Source organism: Drosophila erecta, unplaced genomic scaffold (assembly GCF_003286155.1).
Source record: "Drosophila erecta strain 14021-0224.00,06,07 unplaced genomic scaffold, DereRS2 tig00000126-arrow-pilon, whole genome shotgun sequence".
Taxonomy (NCBI): domain Eukaryota; kingdom Metazoa; phylum Arthropoda; class Insecta; order Diptera; family Drosophilidae; genus Drosophila; species Drosophila erecta.
Genome location: NW_020825209.1, coordinates 14,332,896 through 14,357,348, shown reverse-complemented (window position 1 = coordinate 14,357,348; position 24,453 = coordinate 14,332,896). Strand labels below are relative to the sequence as shown.

The window sequence follows — 24,453 nt, the reverse complement described above, 5'->3', positions numbered from 1 at the left end:
CGTGTTCCAATAAATATTCCCACAACTATAGCTGATCTCTCTCACTCTTTCACTCTTACCCACGCCGCCAGCACCCAATGCGATCTCGAAACTCTCTCGCCATCTCTTTCTATCCGGTTCTAGCAAAATGCTGAATTATGAAAAGTCACAGGTTAACGTTGTCCTGCTGCCAGCAAAATAATCAAAGTGCACAAACAACTGGAGCTCATAAATAGTTAAGAGACTGAGAGTACGGAAAAATATAAAAATGTTATTCCTAGTCCCACATCCGAAGGCCTGGAGGCGTCTATGTCCAAAGTCCACTAGACTAGTTATCCTCCCTCTCCTTCGCTCCCCTGCACCTGTATGCGTCTATGAGCGTTGTGCGGCTTCTTTCTGTGTTCCGCATCCAAGATTTTTGCTGCCGTATTTCGCTATTTCCCCGCCAAAAATATAATAATTTTCATTAAGAAATGTGGCGGTCTTATGCACGTATGTACAAGTATGTAGATATGCAAGGTGTAATAACTAAATGTTTTCCAATAACAAAATATTTATACCTCTGTCAGAAATGGTTAGACCTAAATTTAAGTTTTTAATTATAATTTTTTTGGTTATGGGAAGATTTTTTAGCCAATGGTGTTGTATCGTAATAAGCCATATGTGCATATTCTAGATATAGCTATTTTCCTGCAGCAAAGCTGGCAGCACTGTTCAATGCTCTGTTTCCTTGGCTTTTGTTGTTGTTGATTTGTTGTTGCCTATTTTGTTGCTTGTGCTGCTTCCATTTTTATTGCCCGGTGGCCACATGCGAGTGGAGCCCAAGCTCCTTGTTTACACAGTCCAAACTAATTGGATTGGCAGTTGGCAACGCAAGAAGGAGCCGGCGATACATTGCAATGCGTTTGCCTTGTCTCATCCTTGCTTTTAAGGCACAACGACAACGATAAGCGAGCGGAAATCTGGTCACACTTAGGAACTCATCATTCAGAGGCCTGGTATCACTTCTGCAATCCAAGTCTACGGTCGAAAATTATGACTGATTCATGCCATTTTCCTGCTGATTTCCTTAAACGTTTCACACATTTCACAAAATTTCACCAATTTTCGTATTTCTTTTAAGGGGGTACATCATTATTATTTTCCCTTTCTTGGCTTAAATGCTGAATTTTTCCTGTGGACTTTCAGCATAGGAAATAACTGGATACTTTTAAACTTTGATCATTATAAAATAACGTAGATTCATTGTAAATACATATGTAAATATGAACGATTCAAAAGTGCCTACAGGGGAGCAAGCCGCACCTGAAACAAGTGCGAATTGGTAGGCGCAGGGCCAGCATGCGGTCACGATTCATCCTATAGATGTGATCATGTATCAACTGGTCAATGTTCTGGCGAATCTCGTTGCGATCCTCGAAGACCTCGCGCAGCTGATTCAAGACGCACGCACCATCGACTCCTGGCAGTGCCTCCTCATCGATCAGACTCATTTGGGCAGTGCCCATGTCGACCATGGTCTCGGCAATCAGATCAATGTCGCTATCAACTTTGAACCACGAGAGGTACTTCTCCTCCTGACTTCCTGACTGGACTTCACCTTCCTCCTCCGATTTCGATTCCTCTTTGGTTGGATGTGCTTCATCCATTTCTTGAGTCTCACCTTTTTCGACCTTCACAACGCATCCTTTAGCACTGCCCTCTTGGTAGCTTTGCAAACTGTAACCACCACTTGGAGGCGTCGGGTGCTCCGTTTCCATTACCAAAAAGCCCTTGGTAATGGGAACGTTGGGCTTCTTAGGCTCGACAGCATTGAGCGATCCCTCTGACTGAGCCGAAGACTGAGCAGCTCCGTACTCCATTTGGATGTTCTTCATCAAGTCGAAGGCCAACACGACGCGGGAGATCTTTCCCACGAACAGCGGTGGTGTGATGGCACAGTTGTGCTGCGGTTGTGGAGGACTGAAACGACCCATGTAGCCCATGAACCACAGCTCGGAAAGACTTCCCGGCTTGAAGACGCAGCCGGACTCGAATCCCTTGGGCAAGAAACGCCTGGGCAGAAAGATTGGGCGATTGACGCCCTCACAGATGGGGAAGACATCGCTGGGCAGCTCGAACTTGGGGCACTCCTCATCGCCCATGGTGGCGAGTGCCACCGAGGGAACATGCGGATTGTTGACGGTGGACAGAATGGCCACCGTTAGTTTGCGCTGGTGCGGCATCATCATCAGCACATTGGACAGATCCGGGGTGTATATGTTGTACTGCACCGGGACATGGCGATAGGGATAGGGCGACGGTGGAGTCGGTGGAGCCGGCAAGTTGTAGGCCATCGACAAGGACAAGTCATTGCGAAGCATTAGTTCCTGTGCCTGTTCCTCTTTTACAAGCTGATTGGAGCGACGCATCCCGTACACCAATGTGTCCTGGGTGGCCGGGAACTCGCCCATCTTGTCCAGGAAACTCTCGATCTCCGACGGCAGCTGGACGTACAGCCTGCGCAGACCGACGAACAGCGGTGGCGATTGACCCTTGTGACCCGAGGCCGTCAGGTCGATGGGATAGGAACGCCGTGGCAGAACACCCGGGCCAAAAACGCCTCCGGCTTCAAAGCCCATGGGCAACATCACCGGGGGCATGAAGACGATCTTGTTCAGCGGCGCCTCACCCGGGAACATGGAAGCCGGCACCTCGAAGCAGGGCGTCTGGAAGCCCTCGAAGAACTCGGCTGCCTGCTTGTCGTGCTTATGGACATTGGAGTAGAGCCGGGCCACCACGATTCTGTTATGGCTGTGGTAGAACGACTTCGGCATGACCAGGTTGAACAGGTAGGGCAAGTACTTGGTCTTCTTCAGTTCCACCACCTGGCCTTCCTCCCGATTCCCCGACGCTATTTGCAGCATTTCGCTTTCCGACTGTTAGCTGAGTTTAAACAAATGTTGATGTTTAGGGCCGCTCAGGAACTTATTTTCTGTACTCTGATACAAATTGAATATATCATGGTTCCTTATTTGACAGTTGATATTGTCGAGCAAAACGATTCCGATCACTTTCCTGCTGAATTCACACATTTTTTTATTTTATTTAAGGGATATCATCCTTCTTTTTGTTGTGCAAAATGGCCAAAATCAAACATTTCTAGCTGTGAATACTTTCTTTTTTAGTCGAAATACTGATTATTTTTGTCTTATAACTAAGAAATAATTAGAAATAACGGAAACAAATGTTACTATTGTCACGGGAGCGGTGAGTTTCAATGCCCCAAGACAAAAAGATACATTTTTTTACCTTTTGTTACACAAGCTCAGTAATAAAAGAAATCAATATTTGCAATGACCTCAAAGAGGTCGAAGAGCCCTAATGTATAAGGCCATCTACTTAATTTGTAACGAACTGAGAAGTGGTATATTTTTTAATTAAGTGAAAATAGTGTAAAGTTGTTCGGTTAGGGCGCCTCAGACGGCAATTTGGCAAATTAGACCATCCACGTGGCAGCACCACCATTAGCTTTTCTGGTTTCTTCCTTTCCACCTAACGAGCCACGTTTGGCGGGGTCAGGTCGGCCATCCACTTGTTGGGCGCAGGACTTGGTCCTGGTCCTGGTCCTGGTGCTGGTCCTCTACAGCCGCTTTCAGTTGTCCTTACACATTTCGCTTAACAATAAAAGTGTTTAAAGCAAATTGAAAACCCCGAGACCGAGCAATGCACTATGGAGCCAACGAACACTTATGTTGTCCATAATTCGCTCAATTTAATAGTTATCAAGATGAAATTTGACCCATCTTTTACTTGTGTGATAGCATAATAATATCAGTAAGTACTTGGGATAGGTGGAATTTCCTTTTGCTGCTAAGCAACACATTTCTATCATATCTGTTGCTTTCACCTTTGAAAATAAGTATTACTATGATCTACCCCTATAAATTCCTATTCCTATTGTTTTCATAGGAACAATCCAATCAGTAGATGCTATGCGAAATAAAACAAGTTTTGATTTAAGCACTCTTTAAAGTGGCCCATAGTGCAATGGCGGCATCAAGTTTGTGGCTTTTCCAAACTGTTTCCCCGGCTTCTGGGTGGGAACAAAAGCTCAGGTTTTCTTTAATAAATCCACAAAGTGTCATAATCATTAACTATATATATATATATATGTATAAGATGTTTAACTACTATTCATTATGTTAAATAAAGTTATTCAAGTTCTTGCTGAGGAATGCCATTTTCCCACTGTGTACAACTGCTGTTGCTACTTTGATGTTGCCAACTTTGTTGCGAAATGTGCAGCAAGTAGGGGGAACGAAAAACAACAAAAAATGCGGCGGAGAAAGTGGCATTGAGGTCCGGGATTGAGTCCGGGAGGCAGTACGTTTCGTTCAGTTCGGTTTCGTCACAAACATTTCGCAACGTCGCTCCGTTTTAATGGCAACCCATGCCCCAACACCCGGAAATTCGCTGTCCTTTTTGTTGCTTAATTGGCGGCCGGCCGAGTGAAGCGTCTGCACTGCCACAAATTGCCGGCCGAGTTGGCTACGTGCTGCCCCGGATCCGTCGGATGCGGATCCCGGCTGGTGGCCAATGGTGATGCTTGGATGATTGCGCCAGTCCGATGGCCAATGTTGCATATACATTTTCGCGCCGTGTTCATCCATCCCCCACGTCCGTGTGCCATTTGCATTCCGCCATTGTCCTGCGCCAAGTCGTTTGGCCGGGTTGAATTCAGTGGGTTGCAGTGGCTGGATTGGGTGGAGGTGCCCACGTGGGCGTGGGCGTGGGCGTCTGCTGGAGTTTCGCTACGTGTGCGCCATATAACTTGGCCGGCGTCATTGTCATCGTAGTTGTCCATTGTGCACCAAGTGCAGTACGTAATCACAACAGCAGCAGCGAAGCACAGTGGTCTTCAGCCAGCAGTGCATGCAATTACCATAAAATGATCAAAATAATATATATACTACATTTTATTGATCATAAATGGAATTAATATGGAATTGTAAATTTCAATTAATAGGAATTATCATATACATATATAGTTGTTATATCGTTATTGCTATGAAAAAACTTGATTACAGCATTTGAGCCACAGTGCAGCGACATCAAGAATGACAGCAGCGAAACAATGTGGCAAATGTGCAGGGCTGGCTTTTGGTGGCGGTGGCGCTGGTTGCCATGTTGATGATGGTGTGGTGCCCACTTTTGCTGGCGCGGCAAGGGGCGCCCACTCACTCCATTCCCAATATCTGGGTCTCTGCAAGTTCCTGGGTGTGGGTACGAGCTGGAGTTCGTGTCCTGGTCCTGGTCCTGGTCCGGCCATTGCAGTTATGTCACATGTCTGACTTAATTCATTCATTTAGACGACGCTGACAATTGTAGGTGTCGGGTGTGCGCCCTATGTCATTTCGTTTTTGTCAACGTCGTCGACGCAGTGCACCAAAGGGCAAGGGGAGTGCTCGGAGAGGGTAATGGGGGACGGACGCCAAAGATACAGAATACAGAATAGTGGGTACCGGAGCCATTGGAGAGCCATTATAGCACCGACATTGTCAATGACTGGCGAATTATTATTGCCTGACGGAGGCAGTTGGGCGCCGCCCCCTCATGTATGTGTGTGATTTTTGTGTGTGTATGGAAGTGTGCTCCATCTTGTTATGACAGTTGGCACCAATTTCCGTACACGTTGCAGGTGGCCCGTGACCCGTGACCCGTGGGCGTTTGATATTTTCAGCGAGTGGGAACCACCAACCATTTGTCAGACGGTCAATCAGAAGTTGGCGACCCTCAGATTTATTGCATTACGCGGCGTTATTTCACAGCTGTTACGTAAATTGATTGCACTTTAATGTTTCGCACACGAAATTGCGTAAAATGTACAGTCTATAATTTAACAGTATATGAACGTGCATATTTATTCCATTGCATTAATTTGCATTTTAGTTCATGATAATGGAATATTTAAGTTCCTTTTTGAATGTCTAACGCTTTTTCAAAATAGCAGTCCTTTGCAGAGTTGCATTGGCCGCCGAGTTGCCAGCTAGCGGAAACGGAGATGCCAGATGAATGTATTTAAGATTCCAATTTGAAATGTTATACGAAAAGTAACCGTCCAGCCTGGAATTCAAAACATGGAGTCTTCAAAAAGTATTTTGCAGTAGCAACCCCTAATTAACCCATAAACAGGTAAAAAGAAATTTGTATATATGTATATATTTCATAAGTATCATACAAAATTTCCGTTTTAAGATTTAGCAACTAAATTGGGTCGAGTTTTTGTTTCGCATTGAAGTGCACAAATTAAAAAAAAAAGATTACTAATTAATTAATTAAGAAATCGACGCAAATAAATAACAAAAAACTAATTCAATATATGCATATGCTAGATATAGTGGAGTTGATTCCATTGCAAAATCGCCGTACTGAGAAATTTGATGTTTAATTTTTGACTTTGTTTTTATTACAGATTAATTTTTTAAGGTTTGCTTAGCGACTACATTTTGTTTTGCGTATTAAAATTGCTTGCTTGAGTGTGTGTGTGTGTGCGTGTGTCTGTGTGTGTCTGTGTGTGTGTGTGTGGGTATGCGTGCCTATGTGGGCGTGTGTGGAGTCTTGTGTGTGTGACTGTGTGTGTATCCTTGTATTATCGTTCATATCAATATGTATATAAATATATAAATAAATTTATAGGAATATGTGTTGATTTATTTTTATATTTTTTATATTTTTTCATGCTCTTATTTCCCTTTTACTTTTACTTTTTTCATTTTCTTTTTTCTTCCGTGAAGCTTTACGAATCGAATATGTATATATAGGTGTATATATGATGTGCTTGCTTGTATAACCATTACGTCTTTCTTCATTTTTGCTGGCCTAGTTGCTGATATATTTGATAAAACGGAAGGACTCGCGACAGAAGTTTTGTTTTGTTGTCTACGCTAAAAGATTTCTTGTTCTTGTTTGTAGATGTTCTCATCGTATAAAACGTATAAAAAGCTAAATAGGTTGTTTAAAAAAAATCTCTCTCTATGTATACGTAGATCTTTATATATAAATATATAAGTTTGTTTCCTCATTTTCAATTCACTCGGGTCTCCTTGGATCTATTAACGTTTCTTTCCTTTTATTTCCTCGTTCATGTTGCAATTGTTTAGGATCTCAAATTCTTGTGCGACTCTTCTCGGCGCTTCACCTGCGCGGATCGATAATTAGAGTATCCCCGCTTGGTTGGGAAGTGTGTGTGTGATTGTGATTGTGATACTGATGATGAGTGCAGCAACCCATTCGGGAAGGTCGTGGTCACGCCCTAGAACTCCCACTGTGTGGCCGAATCGGTGCCGTCATCCAGCAGCTTGAACGCCCCGTTCTTCGTAGCGCCCAGGTACTTGCCCTGCTGCGATCTAAAAGAGAAAATGTAGTATTAGCATTGTTGGCATTGGTGAGAACTCATCATTTAAAACTGGATGCAATGTGATCCAACCTTATGCAGATCCTGGTCGGCTCACGAAGCTCCAGGAAGAATCCATCGCTGGGCGCATCGGCGTCCACCGAGATGCTTTCGCCCTCGATGCGCCAGTACTTGCCGCTGTGCGCCTTTAGATGCACCAGGCCCTTCTGGGCCCGCTCCACCAGGATGGTCTCGTAGGTGGCCTTATTGCACTCGAGCTTCAGGTTGCCGGGCGTGCGATAGCCCACGAATCCCTGCTCGCACTTCAGTACAAGAATTGGTCTGTTTATATTAAAAGCATTATTAGCAATACAATTAGAAACGAAAAATGCGGAATGGTGTGAGCAACTTCATTACCTATTGATCAAATAGAAGTAGAACTTGGCTATCTCCTCGATCGACTCCGAGGTGGCGAACAGATGCCCAGAGCGCTTGGTGGCCAAGAACTTGCCGTTGTTAGCCCGGAACGAGAGCGAGCCATCGCCGTGCCAGATAAGCTCGAATAGAGCGTCGGCACAGCGCCGATTTCCGGTGGCCTGGATGCCACCGCCCGCCGACAGACACCAGTAGCGATCCTGGGTGGTTCGGAGGGCCCAACGGTGCGCCGACCAGTCGTACTCCAGCTGGAACGTCTCGTTCTCGCCCACCTCATCCTGGTTAGCCGTCACATCGACGCCCTGCTTAACGCTCACGTATCGCAAATTGAGTCCGGCTATAAAGGAAGCCTGGGGCAGCGAATCCTCCAGCGAGAAGAGCTCATCCCGCGTCACTGACGACGAGCGGGACTTCAGCACCGCCTTGGAGCCAATGGGCGATAAGTACTGACCCTGACGATCGCGCAGCGCCAGATGGCCACCATGATATTCGGCACTGAACAGGCAATCCTCGTTGCAAACCACCTGCAGTTTCCCATTGGCGTTCAGATATCTGTGGGGAGAGTTTAGGGAAAAGGTTACATTCATTTTATGCTCAACGAACAGAAAAGATGGCACTCACTTGTTATTGCACGTGTGCAGAGCATAGCGACCGCCCTCCTCGGCACGGAACTCCAGCGTAAAGAGCGTATCCTCGCCCCAGGGAATGTTGGCGTCCACATGGATCTCGTCCTGCGACTCCGACAGATGGGCGAACCGCTTGCGTCCGATGGAGCGGAGATTCACCTGCGGCCGGGCAGCCAAATGGACCGTCCAGAACTCACTGGCGCCGGGCGTCTTGGCCGTGCAGACCAATTTGTCCGGAGTGCCGCCCAGAAAGTAGCCGCGCGACTCGTTCTTCAGCGCCCAACGGCCGCTGCCGTCCTCACTGATGCTGATCTGGAAGCGGCTGCCCGCGTCCCGCTCCTCGCTCTCGCACAGCACGTTGCCAAACTGATCGACCGAAAGGTACTTGTTCAGATGAGATCGTAAGTAGATAATACCTGCAACACGTATGGCGACGAAATTGGATGAGTGAGAGGATTCATTGGCGAGATATTTACAATGAAAGCGCTTTCCGATCAATTCCCACATTCTTTTCCTCAGAAGCTATTGCAGCTACTGAAGAATGCTTTGTACAAAACATTAAATTCATGCTAGAGAAATACCCCCTGCCAGTTGGGACAAATTTAAAAATCGATTTGGCTCGCGCTCCGTCGTCGATGGCATTTGAAATATCGATATCCCGGCCGTTTCGATTTGGCTCGCTTTCCAAACATTTTGAATGCTATCCTCTATTAAGCCATTTAGCCATTAGCCAACAGCCATTTAGCCAGTGTGCTCAATCCGTATCCACCATCAGCAGTAATATACAGTTGGGAGCTGCACTCCAGTCCAGGAGCAGCAAGGCCGAGCGAGCTGGCTGGCGGAGCAAGAAATTTTCAATTTGGATGAGCTATTTTAATGGCCACAACGAATGTCGGCTGACTTATGGCTTTGGTATTATAGAAAATGTTTATTAATTGCCAGTGGCAATGACCAGAGTGGCGGCGGCTGAATAAAAACCAGTTGCAGTTGCTGGCCAGCTTTAATTATAATTGCTGGCCACGGATACAACTGACTGCAGTGCCAATGCCAATGCCAATGCCAAGCGCAAGTCCGACTCCAAAGCAAATGCCAAAGCCAAAGCCAAAGCCAAAGCCAAAGCCAAAGCCAAGCCAACTCCAAATCCAATTCCAATTGCAATCCAGCCGCCAGGTTGATAAATGATGCCAAATTCGTGAGGCGCTTTGTTTTCTACTCTCGAGCACGTCAAATTAGTGCAACTGGAATTATCCTCCTCTACGCCACAGACCCCAAATGATTTATGTTGTAAACAATAAAACAAGCAAAAAAAATAAGACTCCATTAATTGGCCAAGATGATGGTGATTACGGCTGGCAAATGGCTTCGACTGCACCACTTAAGCGCCCAGGAGTTGGGGTAACTGGTTCGGAATATTATATACGAGTATGTACCACTCCCTCTGCTAAATAAATAAACATAAAACAAAAATCACTTGCAGTCGTGGGATTTACATGCTTATCGCTGGTATCTGCAGATAGTGCGGCACATGGATATTGTTTTTTGAATGCCATCGATTGGCCAGCAACCAAATTGGCATTCCAGCCACAGCTGCGATTGTATTAAATAGCTCGCAATCAAAAGGAGCTCAATCCGAAACAGAATCAAGAATATAGTTCTCCTAGAAGCATACTAATTCAAGGTATGCCCAAAGCAGCATTCATATCAATATTTACCCACAGTACTCCCGAATATCTGCGATCTTTCAAGTACCCAGACTACATCTTTACCATGGGAGCTGCCAATATCTTCACCAACTAAATACCATTTATCCTACATTTTCCAGGTGATTATCTTATAGAACTTGTGCTCACTTTCGCCGGTGTTCGAGGGTTCCAGAGTCCACAGTTGCTTCTTCTTCAGACTGGCGCCATTGGCATTGAGCTTGAACCCAAAGGTCTCCGCGGTCATGTACTTGTGCTGGCCATTGATCAGGCCGATGGTCCACCATCCCTTCTGTTGGTTCTGTGAGATGATGTCGCCGTTGCTGTGGCCCAGCTCGCAGCCCTGGCCGTTCATGGTGCTGATGGGAGCAATCTTGGGGCTGTCTCCGGAATCCGGCTTCTTTGCGAGATGAAGATCGTGCTTAATGGCGCTGCAATGGAGGATCAGGCAGTGGAACGATTAGCTTCCTGGTTTGGCAACAGTATACAATACAAACTAAACAGAGTCATGAATAATAGCTGGGTATGCAATAATGAGTTGTTATAAAGTCTATAGAACATGCAGTTTATAAGGGGGTAGAGTGAGCTGAACGATTAAAGTTATCTTGAGCCTTCCCCATCCAACGGATTTTGGTGCTAACGATTTTGCAATTGGTGCACCCCCTCCCCTCCCCTGGCAACGCTGCTGCTGGGTGAAAACATTGATTATTCGTTTAATTATGTAAAACTATCCGCTTGATTGATGAACACTTTGTCGCGGGGCGGGCTGAGAGGGGGCGTGACGGGTTCGGGACGCAAGATTTATGGGTCGTCGTCTGTTTGCCTCTCCACTACCACCACCACTGGCTGTCAAACAGGGTCTCCACTGTCTTCGCTGTCTGGACTGTCTGGACTGCATGCCATGTGTGCTGCATGCATGTTGAATGGCAGTGGGTTCTTGGGATTGGGGGATTTGCGAGGAAGGAGATCTTTGGCTTTGCCATTCAGCTGAACAGGAAATGCAGATAACATTTGCATTACATGGCGACACATGTCGCGTCGCTGATCCACAACTCCGACTCCGACTCCGACTTCGACTTCAACTGCAATTTAAGCTGCAGCTCTTTCTTCTCATTCTCTCCTCATTCAAGTCAGCTCCAATAAATTCGAACTCAACAGGCAGCAGTCAGACGTCAAACCATCGATGACACTCCTATCGTTGGGATCCATCGATAAAACTGCGATGCGAGGCAGGTGCTTGGCTTTGCACTCGGTGGAACTGGTATCAGCAACACCTACTGGGAATACACACTGATCCAATTAATAAATCTGGAGCAGGGTATTTACAACTTTGTTTGCATAATTGGATTAACGAGCGCGTTAACCAGCTTATGCTGGCCAACTAATTCTCGCCAATCAATTTGCCGGCTCAAATGTATCAACCTTTGATGAACAAAACATCTGGTGACAGATGCAGCGAGTTGTTTGCTGTCTTCCATCTTATTCATGGGTTTCTATCTAACTGAATCACTGCAAATGTCTGAGTGGCTGAGAACCAACCGCTTCTCCAACCGTTATTCATTTGATAAAATCGTTGGATTTCGAGCATATTTAAGCAGCTGCAGCCAAACTAAGGCCATTAGTAATTGCTGCAAGAAAAACGCTGTGGCAGAGATAACTATATACATATGTGGAATCATAATCATAAACACAAACCGAATAAGAACAGCTCATTAGCGTGACGCGTGCCTGCTAATCAGAGCTTATGAATCGCCGGGCCCGGATGAGTCAACACAAAACTCCGTCCGCCAGCCGGCCGACAATAAAAAAAGCAAAAAAAGAGGCGCACAGTCAGTCAGTAACGCTAAACATAAATTAAGAACATCAAGAGCAAAAAAAGAAAACTATATAACAACAAAAAAGAGCTAAAATAAATAAAAAACATGGCGGGGCACAGACACTAAATGTGAGGAGAGAAAAACAGTCACGGGGGCACAATAATCATAATAAATAAGCTGGCAACAGAAACAGTTGATGCCACAAAAGGTGTGAGTGAGTAAGGAGGGGGAAGGGGGAAGGGGAAAGAGGGGCGGTTGGTTTTTGCATTCTAATTTCTCAAAAAGGCCAGCAAACACAAAGGGGCGATATAGGAGTTGAAGACAAAAGCGTGACAGCGACTCCTACATTTCCTAGTTTTATTATTTTGTACTTTTTGTTTTTACACTTTTTTCTTGGTTTTCTAGGCGTTGGCTCCTGGACAGAGGGGGAAAAAAATAAAACATAAAATTGGCCAGAGGACGATGGCCTGGGCGTTGGCTTAAAAGCAAATCGCAGATGGCAGATTAACATCACATGAAAAGCAAACGAAAATGAAATGAAAAAACACATAAAACGCGAAATGAGTGCCGAATTGCACAAGGAAATACAAGATCATTTCGAATCTGATAAAGAAAAGGTCACGAAAAACTGTCGTTAGGCAGAAACAAAGGAAATAACTTTAAGTGAAGAGTTCCTAGGAATACAGTTTTCTCAAAGGGCAACTAGCAAGGGGTTTTATTAATGCGCTAAACATATAATTATTATTATTATAATTATCATATTATAATTATTAGATGAATTGTTATTCAATGCACCTCACATATTAATTGGTGTGCTGTGTGTGCAACTTGCCCGCTTTTGGTATCTACGGGTTTTTCTTCTGTATTTTTTGGAGTCAACGCTCGCTTCATGGATGCCTCGTCAGCTTAAAAGTTTTAGCAGTACCTCGCACCTTTCCCCGCTTATTTTGTGGCTAACTGCCTCTTAACGTCTTTCGTCATTTGTTTTCAGGTTAACTGCAATTCGATAGGCGAAATGTTTGGCCAATTTCGCTGGTAAATTAATGATGGCCATTTACAAGACGATTTCCACACTCGTGAGCAGTGCAAATCATAATTAATTATGCAAACGAGTCATTTTTTCTTAGTTGTTTACAGGGGTCAGGCAGTGCAAATCTCTGGCTAATATATGTGTACACAGACACGTCCTCAAGCAATTAGACAAAGCAATGTTGGTCCGGCAGATGCAACAGTTAGACACCGTTGCAGCAGCAGCGACATCATTATTGCCATTTTCATCATTATCGGGGAGCCTTGGGGACACAGCAGCGCCAATTACTGCAAATGGAGTGCCTGCCTGGCATCGCCAAGCGGAACAAATGCAGCCCCACTGCCTCCACGACCACGACCACAACCACAGACATATCCATCCATGCCCACATGCCCACACTATCTAGACGAATATCCACATCCATGTTCGTGTCCATCTCGATGCCAAAAGGCCCAGAAGCTGTTGCCAAGTGGTTTTGATTCGGCCTTTGTCTGCGCTTACTACCCTGCCCTTGAAAAACGGCACTCTTGGCTTTTGTAGCGGGTAAAGTAATATAATCCATAAAATATCATCTGTTGATGATATTCAGGAAACCGAAAGACCTGTCTTTGCTGGTCTTAAGAGTGCGTTTGCCTATGGCAAAGATACTTCCATGGGAGAACCCATTCTGTTTTCGAGATAATTAAACACATTTTGGTATGTGGCAGTTTTCAGCAATGATGCATAGTTCTAGCAGGTTTCGCATTAATAGTCGGAGAGTAACATAAAAAACAAACGGTGAGCGAGGGGTTTTCACAGGGTATCTCAACTCTTGTTCTTTTCAAAGACACATCTTCTTGTCTGCTCATTATTATTCCGCTGTTGCTCGCGACTCTTTCTTCTTGCTTCTCTGCTCTGCTGGCAAATCAATTAAATTACACTATCAATATCGCCGATTGAATGTCGCTAGTATGTTCCCATGTTCCCATGTGTGTGTGTGCGCTTGTATTTGTGCGAATTGCTGCAGCAATTGTATTGCATGTGTGTGTGAGCAGAATGATGGCGTATCTGTATCTTTTATCTTTCCCTTGGATGTGCTCCTGTGTATCTGTGTACCTGTGTGTGTTTGTTTGTGTGTGGCATTATTAAAACGCAATCTAATTAAATGAAATTGCACACGCACACTACGACCTGTGCTCTCTTTTTCTCGTGTGTGTGCTGTGTGCTTTTAGCAAATTACTAAAATGTAAAATATGATGGAAGCTTTATCGCATCCAGCGCACCTTTCACCAATTGACGTGCTGCTCTGCCTTACTCTCCACCTCCTCTCTCCCCCTTTCCACTCGACCCCCCTCCTTTCTTCATCCCCCTTCTCCCCCCTCTTCGAGCGCCCAACCTGATTTTTATTTTGCGTGTGTTTCGCTCTCATGCGTGCTCTGCCTGCGTCGCTGTCGGCGTCGCTGCTTCTGTGCTGGCTGTTGGCTGTTAGCTGGTTAATGATAACGGTACAGCTAGCTAGCTAGCTGGCTAACTGATAAACGCAGTCGCATTCAAACAATGCGAACAACAGATCCGAGATCTCAAATCCGTTGCAAGGTTGGTTTTCCAGTGCAGTGCAGCTGTGCTTGGCCGTTCGTTCAGCTGTTGCCACTTCATCTTCTCCACTCACATGCCAGCACAGTGAACACCCGAAATAACGCACATTAATCAAGTATACAGCGAACTGGTACAAAACTGGGATGAAAATGTTAAAGAGCACATGGTTATAATTTAATTCATATAATGTAATGTATCATTGTGCCCATTTGCTTTTGGGTTGTTTATCGTGATTAATTCAATAATGAACTGAGGTATTGTGTAATTCGCTTTTAGCGATGTCACTGAAAGGTATTCAATTGTAATAAGATTGCTCTACTTGCAGTATTTATACAACTTGTGACCACGGCAAATGTGTTACATAATGGGCTAATGGGCTTCCTATTAACGAGCTACCACTGTGCTTGGCCAATTTCCATGCATTAGTTGTGCTTATTTTTTTTTCGGTCGTACTAAAGACCTGACATGGTTTGGTTTTGGCAATTTTGCTCCCATAAGCGCAATAAATCAGCTACAAAAGAGTCCGGACATCGATTGTGCGATTTTCTTGCATTCTGTTCGCTGACTGCTGGCTGCTCTTGTAAAGCATTTTATAAACAGCCTTATGTGCGGCGGGGAAGGGGGTGTTTGGTGGGAGGGGGGAGTATGCTGCAGCATACGGTATATTTTACTGTAATGCAGCAGCAAATGGAAAATACAAACACATGCACAGATCATCTACGCCTAGCCTAACAAGCCATTAAACGTGTAGCGTTGGTCTTAAAGCCCCGGCTTTTCCGCTTCTCCGCTTCTAAAGGCTCTCTTCTGGCCAAAGAAATAGAAACATTGAGGAGGCACTAACATATAGCATATAGCATCTAGAAACAGACTGCTACAGTTAACGAGGCTCCCCATCAACTCAATCCACTCCAGCACCTGTCTCTCTTGCACTTTCTTCCTGCCACCAAGTGGCACGTAGCGCCCTCTCTTTCCCACTCGCTCTGACGCACGCGCGCACGCGCTCTCAAGCGTTGCAGCATTGCATTGTGATCGTGTTCGTGTTGCGACTTTTATGGCTGTCAAGAATGCGGCGCAACAGAGCCCCTTGGCTCACAAAGAAATGCGAATGCCGAACACCTGAATACCCTTTCGGTTACTAGGCAAATATAGATATAAATGCACTTTAAGTAGTTCGACATCTTAAGAAACATCTCCTGAAATCGATGAAAATCATAGCCATAAATCATGTCAACATACATAAATGAAACTGAACTGAAACATGTAAGATCCAATTGAATCGCATATGTATTCAACGAAAGCTTACAACAATTTAAGGTAAAATCGAGAAAAATTATAATAACGAACCTTTCAGGCATACTATCTAGTACCTGGAAACATTATAGAGGGTATTATGCTGTGGGCACCCATGGTAATGGATGCCAGCGATTCGAGCGCAGCTACTCGAAATGTGAATTGTGAAAAGTGAATAGTGTGAGTAGTGAATAGTGAATAGTGAGATGCAAAAGCGTTTACACCGCGCACACACTTTTGAGCTTGATGAGTCGCCTTGGGCCTGTTATTTATAAACCATTTTGCGGTTGTTTATTGTTTTCCCCCATCACAGGCGTTGAAAACAAAAGAAAACAACTTTCTTCATGTTTTACATGCTGCTCTTGCAGATGAGATTTCGGTGAAAGACGAAAAGGGCACACGATTATTTGCAGTTTTGCAGGCGAGCCAAGAATGGAATCGATATGCTATATAAAAGTAATTATATGGCCATCATCAGTTACGATAATTGCGGACATGCTGTGATGCTGGCACACATTTGGTTGCCCGCTGCTGTAACCCGCAGCAAATCGATACATACATACGCACACATAGTGAAGCCTTACGATCGACGACCACAATTCAATTAACGACGAATTCAATAGCCGATCTGGTCTATAACCGGCGATCGGTTGTCACGGCAGCCACTCAACTAAGATCAACTCAACTCGACCACTTATCAACAGGTCACCTTTCCAATTGTTTTATAATTAGCCACCGCAACGCTTTTCTTTTTTTCCTCTCTTCTTTATTTTACACTATTTTTTCCTATTTTTGCGGCCTTTGCATTTTAGAAAGCGCCAAAACAAGTGCAGCAATCAATTATTACGAGGCAAAAGATCGACGGCTTTAAAAGTAAAAGTCTGCCGAACGAACGACAAAAGATTAACAAATTGTTGTATTTCGGTTTTCAGTTTTCTGTTTTCGACGGTTTGCCAAACACCGTTAGAACCGCGCTGGCGTTCGCAATCGAAGTTGGCTCCTAAGCCAGTGTTATGCAAATTTGGACCCCAATGGCGCTACCTAAAAATATCAAACCGAATTCGGTTTTACGATATGCACGGTACAAAACTATCCATCGTTATCATATCAAGAGTCATATTTTCAGACTAATTCATATGAGCGTTTTACTAGTCGAAAAAGTTCATTTTATTCAGCTCTGTTAAACATTTCAAAAGTGTACGAAAAATGTAATATAATATATTTTATCCCTCACATTTGCACTAAAAAACACCATGTTTCTCTCACTGTATGCCATCAAAACAGATCCGATCCAGTGCAATTTACAGTTGAAACGAGACGATCGGAGACGGCGGCAATCAAAAATTAAAATCAATAATGAAATGGAGTGATTTCAAATAGAGAAATCAATGAAAGCCACCAAAAAAAAAAAAAGCCAGACCGAAAACTGAACGAAGCGAGATAAAACGGTTTTGGGTTCAAGTTTTGAATCCATCTCTGTCTTTTCTCCCCACTTCTTCGGAGAATATATCGAATAGACGGGGGTTGGCCTGCAATTAAGTTGAGGTTTTGGTTTATTGAACACATCTGGGCATGAGATACAAATGTATCTGAGGCAAAACAGTTAACGGTCTTCTTCGTTTCGTTTCGTTTCGATTCGTTCGCTTCCTCGTTGTTGTGGCAACACTGAAATTACCGCTGCGCTCTCGGCGAAGCAGGTAAAATGATTTATGCACCAATTATATATATATGTACATATATATGAACGCCGACAGCAGAGAGCGCGGGAAAGTCGCTTGGAAAATCTCCGAAGCGTTCGACCCACCGTCTACCACCGTCCCCTCCCCTCCCATCCCCTCCCCGCGCTCCATCTCTGCTCTTCATCAAGTGGTGCACATTAATAATTTGTTCGCATTTTCAATACATAATAACAATGCGCATAAATATCACGGAGTCGAGCAAATTGCATAGAGCAGATGCCTCTGGCTGGCATGAAAAAATGCATTTTACCCCCGATCAATATTTTTCCATCTTTCACAAGGAGTTAAATCGAATTAAGGGGCTGGCCGTTGTTTGGGGCCATTCAATTCTAATTTATTATTATTGTTACTGCCATGAATTATTTGCAGAACTTAGAGCTGCATAATTCAGTGCATGTTATTCCATATATTACAGCGAAATCCGGGCTAGAAATATCAAATATCTATCATATCAACTCGAATATATATACATACATATATACGAGTTTAGCGGAATGTGTGTAAGGCAGAGTGTCTGTAAATTGAAGTGAAAAGTACAATGTTTAAATTGAGTATTTTGTTAGTTTAATGAGCTAGCAAGAGGAGCTTGAATTGAGTCGGACAAACTATCTTTCATTTCGGTTAACCTCAAACTGAACCTGGAGCTGAAAAGTCTGGCCCGAAGCACCGTGGCATTTATGTCTCACTTGACAACCAGCTGGACCAGTTGTAGTGGGATTCGCATTCGGATTTGGATTCGGAGTTGCACCGGCCTCCAGTCACTGCTGCACTTCACCCAAAAGCATCTTTGGCATCTGGTTGCGGTTTTGTTTTTTTTTTTTTTTTTTTCAGTTTGCGGCGCAACAAGTTTATCAGCGGCGAACAACTGCAACTGCAATTGCAGCTTGCACTTGTGTGGCATGCGCCACTTGCCACGCCCCTCGTATGCCAGCCTTGCAGTTTCCCGGCCCGCAGCTAAATGCAAAAAAATACCAAAAGAAAAGATGGCTTGAACAAAATGAATTTGTGGCGACACCATTGGGCGAAACCCGAATGCCATTTACCGCCCGTCGCTGACGAAATTAGCATTACGTCTCGCAGAGATGCCAACAAATTGAAGTCATTCAAAACATATCCATTTTGTTATATAAAACTAGGGGGATTTTGAAATGTCTTTGCATTTGGTCCAGATGCTTTGTCATTTTAGTCTAAGCTTTGACTAATGGAAGCAACTTAAACTTAAGAGTATGTAATAATAATACAGAGTATATAATATATTGTAGCAAATGTTTTGTTTGCATATCATTGACACCACATTCAGCGTCCCTTTTGGATTGTCAACTGACTGGCTAGGCCAAGTGCTTCCCTTTCGGATGCAGCTTGTTCTGCTGATAATTCGGTTTTATAAATATGCATTGCGCTTTATCGAAGCGGAAGCGCCGATATGTTTGAGCCTGCTGATGCCGAGAGGCCAATGAACCCGACAAAATATCAACGGCAGAAAAATCTGAAACGGCTGACGGCAAAGACCCGCGAGCATATCAATTATTTGTACTGCAATCGCTGCAAGGGAATGGGTATGGGTAGAACCAAGTGCAGCAGGAACGACGACAGGCGGGCGCCTTCGCACAACGGCCGGTCCAAGATTTTAAAATACCATGCCCATTTGCATTGATAATGCCAACAAGTCGGCGGGGGGCAGTGGCGCGGGGGCTGTACTCAACGCGGGCCATTGATATATGGGCCTTAAGTGAGTTTCTTAAGTTGGCAGCAAAGGCAAAACACAAGAGGCAGCCTGCCTGAATCACAATGAGTCGGGGAGTTGGGAGCCCGGTTATACGGGTGAGTCGTTGAAAGCGAAACCAGTCAACGAGCAAAAAGGAGTCAGGAACAGGAATAACAATGCAAGGGACACATGAGTCAGCAGCCACAGCAACAGATAGTATACTACAACATAGGAAGTACAACACCAGCGAGCAAACTTTGGGCGTCGCTCCGTTGCCTAAGAAACTAACAAAGAGTTTCGACTCCATATCGGTGTGAGTATCGCTATCAAACGGGAAACCGAAACCCTTTTCTTGACCCGCAGGATTACGATTATTGCCAGAAGGCGCACAAAGAAGTGCCAACTCTATGGGGGCGATAAGCGAATGGAAGGCGATAATGAGAGGTAAGTGTACTTGCAGGCTTTATAAATAATACAATTTAATAATGCTTTACACGACTACGATTTCTTGACTCAAGAGTAGCTCTGTAATAGTGAACTAAAGAGCTGCTTGAGTGAAATGGAGAAAACTACGTTTAATGCGCAAGAGTGGCGCATCGAAAATCAGCTTTAAATGCAAAATCGAACAAAGAAATGCGAGTGGAATGGAAGAAGTGTGCCGTGGGGAATATTTCCACAAGGGATATATATAGTATGGCTTATCCCGTGTGGCTGGCATTCTGTTCAACCCTAGACACACCCATCATTCCGCGCCACACCCCCTGCCCCCCGCCCCCTGACTCCAGCCCCTGCCCCACGGCAACAATGAGTGCGTAAAGTGCGTTCAAGGACGGGCGACAGCTGCAATTGATGACAGATACGTCGGGGGGTGGGGGGGGCATGGGTGCGGGGGTGGAGGTGCAAGTGGGGGTGGGGAGGCGACACAAGACGGGGGTGCAATGCGAGCATATGCAGCCGAAATTCACAAACAAGTACATAGGCACACTCCCATAAATAAGCACATACATACAACAGCGGCCACGCATCTAGGCGGCGATTTAAGAAATTTACAAATAAAATACATTTAACGATATCAATCATTTTAATCATTTCAAAATAGATACGACCTCCATCGATGATATATTTAATATTATTATAATGACGCAGTTTTCAGTGCACTTTGATTCTTCGATTTATAGACTGAAACACATTCAACAACATAACGTTTCTTGCAGGCAGTCCTAATGGGATGAGCATAGCTGTACTGTATGTTCTTCGTCTTTGGCAGAATGTTGCGACAATGGCTTCTGCGTGCAAAGAACTCCAAGGAACGGAAAAGTGAAGAAGCAGCTCGCCGGGCGGGCAATCCAGAGGGGGTGGGGGTGGCATGGGGGCACTGACTTAAGCTAAGGTGGTGTGGGTGTGCACTGGGAGGGGTTGTCTTTGTCGGTGTACCTGATTTCCGGCGCGCAACGGAAGCATTCGATTGCCATTCCACATAAGCAGCCGACCATATGCACGTACATATATTTATATATGTATGTACAAGTACATATACATATGCCATATATAAGATATGGGAGACGCTGCCATTAGCACAGGCAAAATCACACAAATAAAACGTGACTCAGTGAGAGGGGTTTTATGTGCATGAGACTACCTTCCTGCCATTTTCAGGGGAATTTCGCTCCTGGCATACTAATTGATCCCGAGAAGCGAAACGAAAAGCCGGACGGCTGAAATGCAAAATCCTCATTGAAAATTATTGATTTGCCATTTTACTGGGGTAGGGCAGGGTACAAAAGAGGCGGGGGTGAGGGGAGTGCCAGGGTGCCAAGGGGGTGATTGTGCAAAATGAGGCAGAAACGCACTGTGAAAACAAAAGAAATATCCATGACGTGTCGTCCGCACATCGCCCACCATGGGTCCAAAAAAATGTTTGTCAAAGCCAAATTGCAATTTTCCAATTGAATGCAATTCCTCGAACGAAAAATAATACTCTACCGAGTGGCAATGCTGCCTTAACTTTGGGTTTGAATTTGGCGAAACCCTGCCCATTTAAACTCGTTATTACATTTTAAATATCTTCATCAAAAGTTTAAAAGGATTAATGTAGAGAAACTAAAAAGGATCCATGTGCAGAATTTAATGACTTTACAAATTGTAATTGAGTAAGTACGACCACGAATTTTGGAATTTTCTAAGTTTACTTAAACAATCCCCTTTAAAATGGGGTAAGGAGTGCAAATACTTGTTACAAATCTTTGACCTGCGCATTTCCATTTCCCATTGTGCTACGCGGTGCTATTTTTTCCAGTGCAGACGGACGGCAGGACAAACGGAACTTACGGACGGACTGGAGCGGAAGAGCAGACACGGATACATACACACGAATACGTATAGGAATCGGATTGGGATGGAATGGATGCGTTTTTGAGCGTGGAAACAAAGGACCAAACGAGGAAAGTCTGTGCGGCCGAAGGAAAGGAGCTGGGGAAAATGTAAACAAGGCAATGCTAAACTTCAAGAGCGAGCGATAAGAGAGAGCGAGAGAGAGGAATAACGGTTAGAAAGGGGGCGGGGCCACGAAAAGCGGGCGGCGGCACCTTTTCTGCGTGTTTATGTCTGTTTATAGTTGAACTTGAATGATTGAAACGAGTCAGAAGAGAGAATAGTGCAAAAAGCCGAAGAGAGCCGAGCGGAGCGGAAAGGGAAGGAAAGACGAGGTGGAAGAGTGGAAGAGGAATGCCAATGTCAAGGCAATTAGCCAACCGAAAGCCGGTTGGAAAAATCAGCGGCCGAACTGGAAAACAATGCCACAAGGTGGAGCAGCCAGCCGAAGGAGAGCTCAAAATGAAATGCTAAAGTGAAAAATGCTAAAGCAACAAAAAAGTGAAGAGGCAGAGGAAAAAACAGGCAGCGAAGCGAACTGACAACTGCCATAGATTTTATGACTTGCAAGAGGCCCGGAGTAAAGACCGTGGCCATTGGCTTTACACCTGGAAATGGAGCAGCAGCAGCAGCAGCCAGCCAGCCGGCTCTGTCTAATTTGCACAAGACGTCTGGAAGTAGAGATGGTCGCGTGAAGCGATAATCTATTATGTTCGACATTTTCCCAATTGAAAACAGTTTATCCGTCAAGGTATAAAACTAATTAGGTATTCTTTTCGCACTCTAAATGTTAATTAATGTTGAATTGCACGTTATTTGCCTGAAATTGACTGCATTGCCATTGTGAGGCAACTAGCCACACGAAATTCGCAATATTTTGTACATTCCTTGGAAAATTTGTAGCAAATTTGTCGTGGCACGAAAGGGAGGTCACGAGCCTGGGCCATCTCTAGTCTGGATGAGAGAGCGAAGGCAAGGAGAGGAGAGCCATCTTTGGGCAAGGAATTCCACTTACTTTCTTTGCTTTTGCTGCTCCTTCTTTTTGGCTCTATGCTCTGCGCCGCGTCTGTTGTTGTTGCTGCTGTGGCCGCTGTTTCTGTTGCTGTTGCCGAAGTTGTAACTGTTGTTTTTGTTGTTTCTCGGCGAGCTCGAGATGTCACTTAGTTGCTTGTTTTATAGTATTAGTTTGCTGGTTATTATCCTGTTTTCGCGTTTTCTATTTAGCACTCGCTCTCTCGTCTCCTTTTCGTCTGCCTTTTAGCCGGTGTTTTTTCAGTGCGCTTTCGTGTGCGTGCGTGTGTGTGCGTCTGTCGTCACACCCTTCACTTCGCCAATTCGAATTTCGAATATATACCTCTGGGAATATCTAGAATACTTTTTTGGCCAACAAATTTCTCACACTCACACAATGTAAAAAAAAGTGAAGAAAAAAACGTAAACAAATCACGGACAGGGCGGCAATTAATTTGTAATTTCCTATAGTTGTTACCCTGCTCAAATTGGCAGAAGGCAATTGAACGCTTTGCTTTGTCCGGCTCTTTTTTTTGTATGGCAGAAAAGGATTTTCACGATTCGAGATTTCTGATTGCAGGTTTTTCTAAGACGAGACGCATGCGCGCACAAAACTTTAAGTTTTACTTCTGCGAGAGAGAGAGGAGAGAACGACCGTTCACGAACTGCACTCCAGTGGGAATGAAACCCGTTGCGAGCAAAGCCGCGCTATTTGTATCGCCCGCCAGAGATGCCACTGTTATCATCGCGGCGGTTTCTCGCCATAGCAGAGCTATGCTAGCACTGCCGTTTAGCTATCTTTTTAGCTCAAATGAAAACAATGTGGATTGAATGCATGAAATAAGGGTAGTTATATATGTGATCAAATATTGAATGTGGTAAGCATATCAAAAACTTATTCCCAGCTTTTATAATGGAATAGTATTAACCGAATTGTTATTCAAAAGACACGCAGGGAAACATTCAGCGGGAAAAGGACTTAGATCGCAGCGCAGGCGAAAGAAGAGCCAGTTGGTTGTCGCTGTTGGCTAACACCAACAGAGGCAGACATCTGCTGGCCAACAGCGCTGTTAGCTTTCGCGCGGGTTTTAAAATACGAAATCGTAACGGTCCCTGGGCAAAGGAAATGTGCATAACTTAAGTGCATTGTACACATATATATGTTTAATTGCAGAAGCAAAAGCCCAAAACTGCATCCGAAACTGCAGCTGGCCACCCGAAAGACACGTCTCGGCCGTTTTGCTTGGCTGGCAACCGAGACTTTGGTGGAGATGCTTTATGCTCTAATAAGCCGCACTGCAGTTGCTTTTATTGGATGTTGCACGTTAGTTTCGGACCTCCGCTCCGATTCGGGTCCGGATTTCACCAAAATCCTTTAAATCAACACACATGAATATTTATACTGATTTTAGATTTTACAGTTGTTAATCACTGAATATTACCGGCGGCCGTCTCCGCTCTTCACGCCTCCTTGACTGCCAGCAATCTTAAGCGGAGTTAATTATGCTCGCAAATTAATGTTAGACAGCATGCCAAGTCATTTTCGATTCACCTGTGTTTTTTTGTTAATACAATTTAAGATCTAGCAGCGCGCGCTCTCTGCAAAGTTTGTCGTCCCTACAACTCTGATTTGAACTATTGTCCACGCAGTGTCGCATTTTACCCAGGGTTGTCATGCCAGAAACTGTAATTTCGCTAAAGAAATTAAAAATAAATCAAATTAACAAGAGCCTTACATTTATAATGTTGCAGACTAAGCCATATCCCTTTTCTTAAACTTATATAATTAAGTTTGACTATA

The 24,453-nt window shown here is 44.5% G+C and overlaps 2 protein-coding genes across 2 annotated transcripts; both read right to left on the bottom strand.

Moving 5' to 3' along the window:
* Positions 1-1,253: 1,253 nt before the first annotated feature.
* Positions 1,254-4,825, bottom strand: LOC113564503 (DM7 family protein GG19680). The gene is made up of 2 exons (XM_026981995.1): positions 4,514-4,825; positions 1,254-2,897 (listed from the first exon to the last, which is right to left on the bottom strand). Exons 1-2 carry the CDS (start codon positions 4,823-4,825, stop codon positions 1,254-1,256), a joined length of 1,956 nt encoding a protein of 651 aa, XP_026837796.1.
* A 2,045-nt stretch (positions 4,826-6,870) lies between these two features.
* On the bottom strand, positions 6,871-23,369 carry LOC6551559 (protein singed). The gene is made up of 6 exons (XM_001978562.3): positions 22,657-23,369; positions 10,266-10,546; positions 8,411-8,831; positions 7,772-8,341; positions 7,448-7,696; positions 6,871-7,367 (listed from the first exon to the last, which is right to left on the bottom strand). Exons 2-6 carry the CDS (start codon positions 10,468-10,470, stop codon positions 7,274-7,276), a joined length of 1,539 nt encoding a protein of 512 aa, XP_001978598.1. The 5' UTR covers positions 10,471-10,546; positions 22,657-23,369; the 3' UTR covers positions 6,871-7,273.
* Positions 23,370-24,453: the final 1,084 nt, after the last annotated feature.